Consider the following 11,330-nt stretch of genomic DNA (forward strand, 5'->3'; position numbering starts at 1 on the left):
CGTCCTGAGCTGCCCGTCACTGTGGGTCAATATTTACACGTTACCCCTTCGTCCACTTTCAGATCTCTCTTCTTTCCCATAATGCCCACAAGACTTAAAGAGTGTTTGCACTGACACTGTGCCCAGGTTGGCCAGAGAGGTGGTGGCTGAACCATCCCTGGAGACATCCCAGGCCAGGCTGGACGGGGTCTGAGCAACCTGAGCTGGTGCAGATGTCCCTGCTCGTGGCAGGGGGGCACTGGGGGAGCTGGGAAGGGCCCTTCAACCCAACTGTTCTATGATTTCCTCCTGTCTTACATTTGAGGTTGGAAATCCTTTGGGATGAGGGCTCAGCATGGAGCCTGGAGCCCTGAGACAACCCCCCGTGCAACCACGGAGTGCAGCAAACAGCTGCAGCCACCAGCACAGCGCAGGAAAAACCCAACTGCTTCGAAAATACAGGCTGGTTCGGCCGGGAACGGCTTTTGGATGCATTTGCTGGATCAGTCCCGTGCCCCAGTAGAACTCACAGGAGCTCATTAAAGCTCCAAAAAATGTAATTATATCCCAAATACAAGTACTCTGGAAGAGTTCTATGATCATTTCTAAACTTCCCTGGTAAAATGTGATTCCACAGCCTGTGGAACTTTTAGCCAGGACATACACATAAGGTTATTCAATGCTGCAAACAAGCTTGTTTTGTGGAGCAAGAGCTGCTCCTTCTTCCTCTTAGGTAACTGCCAAAAGAAGCAGGTGCAGGTGCTCCTTGCCCACCCGCACAGAAGTGTCCAATATCTGCAATGTCTGCCCCTAGACCTAAAGGGCAAGAGAGGCCCCGTCAGCCCAGAGCACCGCTCTGTGCAGTGCTATTAGGCAACTTTTTTTCTGAAAACCTACACAGCAGAATCAAAGCTCCAAGCAATCCAGACATTATATTAATTTCTGTTGCCTCTTACAGCCGCACCCTGTCTTCAGTTATACTCCTCAAAATGAAGGATGAAAGGCAGAGTTACTCCCTACCCTCCTTTTTGCTCCTGATTTTCACTCCTGTGAGTCTGGGTTGTGCAGGGAGCACGGGGATGTGTTTCTAGGAGGAGGATGGACTTGTATTTCAGGCACCACTGTCTCAGCCAGGAATCTGAGCTCTGAGAGACTCCAGCAAGTTATTCCACTGCACCAAAGGAATAATGAATATTTTAGGATGCTGCCAGGCGTCTTTTTATCACTTCTGATCTAAGTAAAGAAATAAATTATCTCACTGGAGAGCTGAGAGTCCTGGGTTATGCTGGTGGGAACACGAGCACATCTCCATGTGCCTGGGGACCCTCTGTGACCACGGTGGCAGAAGCCACCAGGAAAGGAGAGGTGACCAGGTGAGTGTAGGTTTTCTGTGCCTCCTGCCCAGAGGTGCCGGTTGCTCCCAGGGCTCCCTGTCAAGTGTCACACTCACCGCCAAGGAGGATTTATCACAACTGCTCCTGTAAATACGGACATAGTTGAGTGCAAGGTCACCTGTGAGTAAGAGCTGCTTGGAAATTCCACCCTGTAGGGAACAGAAGCCTCAGTCTCCTGGAGAGCAGAATATCCTCCCATGACAGCCGTCTGCTGGAGATGAGTATTGGCGCTGCCGGAGCCCGTTCTCCAAAGGTTCCTCTGGCGATTGCTCGCCCAGTTTTGGCGATCACGCTCCCATGGCCAGCCAGGCTGTGCTAATACCCAATACTACTCTGACCAACTCAGTTAAGAAATGCAGAAAGCTTTTCTCCTTCTTATTTTGTGCTCAACACAAACTCAATAATGGCAAAGACCTGCGGGGTCACATCTCTCTCCACCCAGGGAACTGGATATATCACCCACGGATGCTCCCTTTCCTGCCATCTTTCTTTATCTACAATCATCACAAACTGAGGCAACATGGACAGCAATTAAAGTCATTGAAAAATAACTTCAGAGAGGTACTTCATACTCCTCAGAGACTCCTAACGTGTCACAGGCCTGATCTCTGCAGACTGTGAGCAAGTTGACTTCTTGCGTTTGCATGACCAGAGGAATATAATCCACAAATAGGGAATTAAACCCACAGGGGAATTACCTCGGTGGTTTAAGAAATCTCACAGCAAACCCTTGTGCCAGGTGACAGACATCTACACAACAGCATCCCTGCTCTTTGCACTACTACAGTCACCATTATTCACACTTTCCAGAAGTGAGAATTTATATTAATTTCCCATTTTTCTTCCACGTACTCTACCATAGCATGTGATATAAAAATGTTTATTGGACTAAGAATAAAATAAATATAAGTTAATAAAAGATAAAAGGCACTTTGATGTTATAAATACCAATGTTTCTTCTTTGTACATAATCTAGGGCAACTTTTTTTCTTGACTTGTTGCAAAGTTTGCATCATACAAAAAGCTGATGACTCATAAAACACATTATTTTACTTTTTGGAACAAGCTGCTGACATGTAAAGTATCTTCCTTGTGAACTGGGATTTCTAGAGGGAAACTGCCCATGGGCTATTTATTCTTGGCATAAACAGCGAGACTAGCCAGCCCCGTGGGAAGAAGAAACAGCCGGTAGGTGACACCCCCTTTGGAAGATATAAATAGAGATCTGCGCAGCCACCAGCCTGCAGTCGGATTCAGTATCAAGCTGTGCATCTTGCTTTGGGCTTTGGGTTGGATCTGCAGCTGGCCTCAAAATGAGTTGTAGTATTAAGCAGACAACGGGCTCTCTCAGGGGCAGGACCAGCGGCGGCAGCTGCGTGATCGGTGGCGGTGGTGGTGGTGGCGGAGCGCGGATCTCCTCGGTCTCCTCTGGAAGATACACGACTTGCGGGATAGGTGGTAGCCGAGGGTTTTCTGGTAGAAGCTACTGCGGTGGTGTGAATTACGGAGGAGGGCTGAGCACCGGCAGCGTGGTTGGGGGAAACTATGGAGGTGGCTTAGGAGCTGCCGTCCTCGGAGGATGCTCAGGCATGGGGTTCAGCGGTGGCAGCGCTCGCTTTGGCGGTGGCATGGGAGGTGGCCTTGGGATCGGGCTTGGTGGAGGGGTAGGTGGAGGTGGTTTTGCTGGTGATGGCATTCTTCTTTCTGGTGACGAAAAGGTCACCATGCAGAACCTTAACGACCGCCTGGCTTCTTACCTGGACAAGGTGAGATGCCTGGAACAAGAAAACGCTGACCTGGAGTGCAGAATCAGGGAGTGGTACGCCAAGCAGGGCCCCTTTTGTGAGCCCCGGGACTACAGCTGCTATTATAAAGAAATAGAAGATCTGCAAAATCAGGTAACGTTGTTTCTCAGCTGCTTTCTCCCTTGTAAGCTTCTCCCACAGTGTTGGTTCACAACTTGATGTAGTTACCAAGAGTAACGTTTCATTGCTGGAAAATGCTTTTTCATAAACAGCCACTAAGCCCTGGAGCTCAGAGGTAAAAACCTCAAGTGTCTGGACTGTTTCCATTGTTTTTATCCATCAGATACATCTGAAGGAGAAAATGTTCTCTTCATGGAATACATCTGGGTTGGCTCAGTAGTCTTTCTGAATTAGGTTTGTGCCAGGATGTTTAATAGATATATGCCAAGAAAGCAACTTAAAGAGAAATAAATAATGGATTTGCCTGAATTTTACTATTCTGTCATCAGTCTTGCAGGATTCCAGTTAAACATTATTTCCTTTTTTTACAACTTTACTCTTTCATACAGAATGGGAAAACATCTGACATCTAATTAAATTACGATCAAAGAGAGCACTGCCATAACACATTTGGAGTATGTAATTTAAAATTAAAACCATTTGTTTGTAAAGTGTGTTTGGCAAAAATTCTAGGATACCAATGAACAGAGAAAAATAAAGTGAAAAGAATCCAGGAAGCAGACAGAATGAGACAGACTTATAATTAAGTCATGAAACAAAGCTTTTAAATCTCTTATCCATGAAAGTAAGATTCAGATTTAAAAGACTAGGTGGATTGTGGCCACTGCCGGACTTGAGGACTGAAGGAGTGAATATTCTTTTTTTCCAGATTGTCTGCGCAACCATAGACAACAACAAGATCATTTTGAACATCGATAACAGCAGGATGACAGCCGATGACTTCCGAGTGAAGTGAGTGTCCCTTGGCTGTCCCCTTTGTCACCGAGAGCTGCTGAGAAGGAGCTCTCAGTGCTGGAGGCTACGCAGAAAAACTCTTTCATCCCCCGCCTCTAGAGCTGCCTTAATTAGTGGCAGCTCCAAGACGGAAAGTTTGGGCCAAGAAGGTATTTGTGGGTGGAGATGGGAGTTCTTCAGAAAGCACAAGGGACCCACAGGAGGGACCATTCTGGCTCGTGGTGTCTTTCAAAGGGGAAACTTTTGGTTATCCTTGCCGGGTGAGCGGCACCTCCACCCCGTGTGAAAGCTCCAGAGAAGGAACGCTGAGAGCAGATTTAACGGACCGAGCCTTACACTGCTTTGCTCAGCGTTCTGTGAGGCTAGTGAGGAAAATACCGCATGACAGACGGACGGTCGAATGAAAAAAAGAGCAAACGGTCGTGTCAGATGCTGGTGACTCTTTCTTGCATTCTTTCTCACTGCCAGGTATGAGACGGAGCTGGCCCTTCGCCAGAGCGTGGAGGCCGACATCAACGGCTTACGCCAAGTCCTGGACCAGCTGACGCTCTGCAGGTCGGACCTGGAGGCGCAGCTGGAGTCGCTGCGGGAGGAGCTCTGCTGCCTCAAGAAGAACCACGAGGAGGTGGGTCCTGCCTGTCCCCGCGCCTCCACAGCCTCAATTCCTGCAGGATCCATCGCCCTCCCTCTCTGTGGTCCCCTCTCCGTGGTCTCCTCTCCATGGTCCCCTTTCCATGGTCCCCTCTCCATGGTCCCCTCTCCATGGTCCCCTTTCCGTGGTCCCCTCTCCATGGTCCCCTCTCCATGGTCGCCTCTCCATGGTCCCCTTTCCGTGGTCCCCTCTCCATGGTCCCCTCTCCATGGTCCCCTCTCCATGATCCCCTCTCCGTGGTCCCCTTTCCGTGGTCCCCTCTCTATGGTCTCCTCTCCATGATCCCCTCTCCGTGGTCCCCTTTCCGTGGTCCCCTCTCCGTGGTCCCCTCTCCGTGGTCCCCACCCTGCGGCGCTGGTGGCGGAGGGGCCAGTGGCTGGTGGAGATGATAGGTGTTAATTAGGAGCTGTGGGTGTCCAGCAGAGACCCTCTCTGGGTTGTGCTCCCTCAGCTTTTCCTTTCTTTTTAAAAAAATTGGCTCGACCTGGGTGGTGTTTCCAGGAAATGAACTGTCTGAGGAAACAATCGACTGGAGATGTGAGCGTGGAGGTCAATGCCTGTCCCGGCCCAGACCTCAGAAAGATCCTGGAGGAGATGAGGTGCCAGTATGAAACGCTGATCGAGCGCAATCGCAAAGAAGTCGAGGATTGGTATGAGTGCAAGGTGAGTGAATTTAGCCCTGACTTTCCACGGCCAACACCCAGGTGATGGTTCCACAGTGACTGATTACACATTAAAACCACACAATATGCTGTAACAGTGTTCAGCATTGATTTAAACGGGCCAAGTGACAGAGGGGATGCTGCCACTGTGTGTCCATTCCATGGGGTGACAGGAATTGCTGCAATAGTCAGACTTGAGGCTTTGCAAAGCAGTAAGTAATGAGAACTGGACTATGGGAAGAGCAAGGGGAATGACGAGCAGGGTTTACACTCCATTAGGATGAATGAGCTCACCCAAACCTTCCTCATTTCTTGGTTTTTGCCAACTTTCCTTAATACTTAATCTGATTTACATGAAACATTCCCTGAAGCTCTTTACTCTGGATTGGTGATTTGCAGATTGAGGAGGTGAATCGGGAGGTGATTACAAGCGGTCAGGAGGTGGAGACGTGCAACAACCAGGTTACGGATCTGAGACGCCAATTGCAAGCCCTGGAGATCGATCTCCAGGCTCAGCTCAGCCAGGTGGGTGCTGAGCTGCTGCAAAGCTCAGCTCAGTTAGGCTTTGATGTAAGAATTCGTACTTTAAAGACAGCGTTTCTCACGCCCGGGTTTGCGTTGTGCCACATGTCACTCCTCAGAGGGACAACCTGGAATCCTCGCTGGCCGAGACAGAGTGTCGCTACAACAACCACCTTGCTGAGCTCCAGAGCCAGATCACGTGCGTGGAGCAGCAGCTGGCGGATCTGCGGGCAGAGATGGAGTGTCAGAACCAGGAGTACAAGATCCTGCTGGATGTCAAGTGCCGTCTGGAGCAGGAGATCCACACGTACCGCTGCCTGCTGGAGGGCGGGCAGCAGGACCTCATGTAAGCAGGCTTGAGACGCACCAAACGGTGCAATAAAGTACCCGTGTCACGGGTATTTTCATGCAAAAGCAAAGTGAGCAATAGGTGGAGGCAAAAAGGAAAACAGATCGAGAGCAGCAGGGACAATGAAAAAATCTCTTATTTCCTTATCTAAAATGTTATTTTCCTGTTCCCTCAGTCAGCAAGGAGGAATTGGTCAGTCTTCGGGTCTAGGAGGAGGAGTTGCAAGAACAAGTGGAATAGGAGGAGGAGGTATCATTAGAACAAGCCACACTTACACGTCGTCTGCCCAGATACCAACCTGTGCAGCTGCAGAGATACAAGGTAAGAACTGCAACACTCCAAAAGATTTCCAGAGCTTTCTCTATTCTAACACAACAAAGGAGCTTATAGGTATAAGGAGGGAGAGGGAAGAGGGATCGAAAGGAGAAGGGCAGTCAGCAGGCAGGCAAGGCACAGGGAATTGAAAGGAGGGAGTGGCATGAAATCTGGGACAAAGGAAAGAGTAGGAGAAAGCAGAGTGCCTGGAAATCAGGAGAAAAAGTAGGAATCGTGAGAATACTGGCAGAAAACTACCATATTTCAAGGGGAAACTTCCAGCAAACTGAAAAAAGAAAGAAAGAAACAGAATGACAGTTGGTCCAGGAGAATGGGAGCGAGCAGGGGCTTTGTTCTGGCAAGGACCTTTTTGCTGTTCCCTCACCAGATTTAGCTGGTGCCACATCTGCAGCTTCTACCATTGGGCGTTTTTATGTAACGGGGCAAACCACGCTCAAGCCAGCTACACATCCCACCTGCCTGACTAGCAGGTAACAATCAGACCTTTCCAGGAAGGGATGGTATTTATCTGAAATTCTAATCGAATTGGCTTGAGAAATGATCATGTGTATGGAATGACAGTGTGGGAAAGAATCCATTTTTGCCATAAACAAAGTAATGTCTCCTTTGATCTCTCCAGTGCCTTGCAGAAGGATTTGTGATTAAGCAGAGAAATGAGAATATTCAACAAGAGAACCCTGAAGTAGAGCCGTGGATAAAGAAAGAGAATATTTACTGTAAGCGTCTGCAAAGAGCAAGGAGCTCTTTCGTATTACTCAGCACTGCTAAGCAATGTGTCAGAGGAATAAGCAGAGCGTTGGGCCACATTCTGCTTTATTTTTGCTATTTGCTTTTTTCCACTCTGTATTTCTGCATGTGCCCAACCACCATGACTATTGCTGAAGTTAACCAGTAGTATAATCACTAATGTACCTGCTGGTGAAAAAAATTTCTCTAATAAAACTTTGCTTCTGCCTGATGCAATCAAGAAACCTGTGTCCAGAAAGTGAGTTCCTTTAGAAAATCAGGTGTTGATCCAGGGTCACGTAAACTGGTCGGGATCACACTGCACTGGGAACAAAGCTGCTTTGTCGTAAGATCCTCCAGGATCCATACAGAACATGGTGCCAAAACACAATTTTAGATGCATTTTGAAAGTCAGTGATGGAACATCTGGAGACAGGTTGCCTCGTCCCCCGTCTAGCACTGACACATCTGGGCTGTGCCCTCTCGCACTTCATCATCCAGCATGGGGACTGGCATTAGGTTGAAGAGGAGATAGTCTCCACGACTGATTAAATTTCTGCTGATGGTTTATATTTTGACCTACCTCTTTCATTTTATAGTAATCTTCCCATTGGGAAAATGTCTGGAGGCAAAAAGTTTATTTCCTATCTATTTTCACATAGTGACTGAGTCATTTGCTGGTCATCCCTCTATCTCAAAGAGTTTCAACCTGGACACCAGGAACTGTTGAAAGATCCCACTTAGATTAAATACACCTTCTTTGGAGAACTGGGGAGGGCAGGATGGGAGCTAAAAAAGTGCAGCTCAACAGCGAATACAATGGAGCGAAAAGCCAGGTAGGGCCTTTGGATACAAAGAGCCATTCCAGCTTAGACCTCCCGAGCAAAGCAAAGATCCTTTCCTGACCAACAGCAGCCGTGTGGCACCGACCTGCCCAGAGCAGCCAGGGCGGCAGTTTGGGAACTCGGGGCCCTGGGGCACTTCTGGTGGGTGCAGCCGTGGGAACCGGCCGTGGCGAGCGGGCAGAGTCAGTCTGGGCTTGGAGAGTTTTCAGTTGAAAGCCATTACGAGCTGGAGGGTGTTTTGGGGATTAAATCACCTGTTGGTCCAGAAAACCCAGTAGTGATGGGTTTTACGTGTCCACTCCACCCTGCACGTTCACAGCTAAAAGCAGAGCGCTGGATACGGCTGCTGTTAGTTCTGGTACACTGTGATGTGGTTGTTGCAGAAAGAGTCATACTCACTTATGAGATGACCTGGCAAAGAAAAGCTGGTTATTCCTTTTCCCTCAAAAGCTGGAGGTTATGAACAACCAGCCTTGCAGTGGAGGAGTAGAAAGAGCATAAAAAACATTTCAGGACCATACATGGAGTATAGTGAGGCACACTTTGCTAGCGTCAGCTCTTTTATAGACACCAATTTCTCTGTTAGTACAGAAACAGACTTAACACAACCAGAAGCCTTCCAGGAAAACAGCATCTCCAAGGCCCGTAGCAAGTGTCTGAAGATGCTCAATCATTAATTTATCAGGGAACAGGTTAAAGTTGCCCTTCTCCTGCTGTACAAGACCATAGACAGAAGATGCCTCAGTGGTATTTCTTTTATTTCATCTACCAGACAGTAAACCCAGTAGTATCCAGGGGCTAGAGCACAATAAGAAAATGCAGTATTGGAACAACTGCAATAATGACCTGGAAAAGTGGCCACAGGTAGAAGCTTTTAAACCAAGACTCTAAATCAAGTCTTCTTTAAATACCCCTTGGTTGAGCTCCTCTGTGTATATCCGAGTCACTCTCAGAGCTTTCACTGAGAAGCTGGAAAGCAAATCTTTCCCTTTTCCTTTCCCATTGTCTTCTGCCTTGTTTAGTGAAAAAAAAAGACAGAGAACCCCCTGCTGCCCTTGCTGGCCTCAATCCTTCCCCATCTACCAGTCCCCACACTCTCATTTCTAAAAATACAAAGATCCTGTGCTGAGGCTCTTCCAGTTTTCAGCCTTTCAGCTCTAGGCTCCCCATAACATACAAAAGCTTGCCCATCTCTTCTGGGAGCCCCAGCTGATTCCCACCAGCTCTGGGCTCGTCTCCTCTCGCGAACTGGTGGTGACACCTGGCTGCTCCACCTGACTCCCTGTGCTCCTATCAAACCTTTCCCACTCTTCCCATCCGATCCGAAGCACGTGCGCTTTCACAAAGGAGCTGTCCTAAATTCCTGAGAGGTGAAAGAGACCTAATGACACGGCCAGAAGGACTCTAATGATCCAGACTTTATGAATATGCCTCTGGAAAGTCCCCAGGGCCGCACAGACTCGGCTCCTGAGACGCTGTGATGTTGTTTGTGGACCTATGAGTTGAGATGCGTCTGCAGAGCAGCTCATGAGAAGGGAGCTTGTGATAAACAGTTCCCCAGCAAAAAACATCCTGGAAACAACCTGTATATTAAAGAGCTGCAAATTATGGAGCTGCAAACCTTGGGCTGGAAAACACATTTCCATGAGATTTCCATATTTCTTTGTGCTAATGAGACAGACCCAGGAAGTTTATGAGTTCAAATAATTGAATGAAAATAGGAGGGAAAACTTAATTTTTTTTAAGGTCTTCAGAACAATTATTTATTTTTATCTTAGCTTAACTAGTGCACCCACTGAAGACAAAAAGGGAAAATATCAACAAAGAGGGCAAGCATGTGCCACGTGAGGATCCTGGGCAAAGCTGCCTGCTGAAGACCCTGAGCAGAAAGATGTGGGTCTAATGGATAAAGCTACAGGGTCCCAGGGGGACCGACGTACCTCCAAAGAGCAGGAGCCATCCTTTCTGCTCTCCGCACTAATTACCGCAATCGGCATGTAGACATCTTCCACTCCCACAAAGGAGTAAGTCATCCCGTGTTTCTGCCTGCATTGCTCTGATGTGCTAAAATGATAACTGGGGAGCAGGGGAAGGAATGTGCGCTCGCTTCAGAAAAGATGCTTGCTGCAGACAGCTCTTGGGAAACTCCTGGAGAATCATCCGCAGCGCAGGCAAAGCTTCAAGCCATGCAGCATTACATCAGTTTCGGTTCATTCTTACCACCACGCCCTGACTCCAATTATGTTCTCCAGTCCTAGTAATGAAATCCGCATATTCCTCTCTATACACAATCACTTTATTAGAGTTTTTACCTATTCTGAGCTTTTCGTATGAAGGGAGGGAGTGGAGCACATCGTGCTGACACTGAGCGCTGCAGACCTGGGTGATTGCAGACTCTGCCGCAGTCACGTTGTCTTTGAGCAAATTGCTCTGAGCAAATCTCTCTGTCTCCAGCCCATCGGAGATACCGGTGGAATGCTGCTGGCTTTCATCGTGCTGGATAAGCAACATCCAAAGAAGCAGAGATAAGGGGAGGCATCTTTTCAACACAAATAAGGAGAATAAGAGCAATAAAATGATGGGCAAACCCATGAATTCTGGGATAATTCAGTCCACTAAGTGGGATCATTTACTTGCCATAATGACAGTGATTCCAATGCACAGTCCTGACACGGAGAGAGGATTTGGGCAGGAGTTTGCGCTCAATTGTTCTCCGGTGAAGCAGGTTCGGAGAATCTCTTGCAGCGAACAGTTCGTGCCAGAAAGCCGTGGAATGCCTGTCTCCTGCTCTAGGACCAGCAGAAACAGATTCTCCCTGCAGAGAAGGCCATTGCTCTTGAGTCTCAGCAAAACATCTCAGCCTCAATTTTGATGTCAGAAGAGTGAAAGGATTCTTACTTTTTAGTTTCTCTGCCCAGTTAAGATTTGGAGACATTAGTGATAGAGAAGAACCTCTAGTTTGTACTTAATCCCTCCTCTCCAAGCCAGTGTAGAACTGTATTGGGCAGCAATTGCTCTGCCAGCTGTACCAGCAGTTGTTCCACATTTCCCAGGACAACAGTCCCAAATTTCTTCTAGAACACGGCACACGCTGACAGAGAAATTGCCCGTAGGATGTTTCCCCTCCCATTCACCATTTCAAAAC

General features: G+C 48.0%; 1 protein-coding gene across 1 annotated transcript; it reads left to right on the forward strand.

Moving 5' to 3' along the window:
• Positions 1–2,686: 2,686 nt before the first annotated feature.
• LOC135998239 (keratin, type I cytoskeletal 19-like) lies at positions 2,687–7,259 on the forward strand. Its single transcript, XM_065651399.1, has 8 exons — positions 2,687–3,271; positions 4,008–4,090; positions 4,562–4,718; positions 5,247–5,408; positions 5,807–5,932; positions 6,049–6,275; positions 6,454–6,599; positions 7,234–7,259. The coding sequence occupies exons 1-8, from the start codon at positions 2,687–2,689 to the stop codon at positions 7,257–7,259; spliced, it is 1,512 nt and encodes a 503-aa protein (XP_065507471.1).
• The last annotated feature ends 4,071 nt before the right edge of the window (positions 7,260–11,330 follow it).

The sequence above is a fragment of the Caloenas nicobarica genome, chromosome 24 (genome assembly GCF_036013445.1).
Source record: "Caloenas nicobarica isolate bCalNic1 chromosome 24, bCalNic1.hap1, whole genome shotgun sequence".
NCBI lineage: Eukaryota > Metazoa > Chordata > Aves > Columbiformes > Columbidae > Caloenas > Caloenas nicobarica.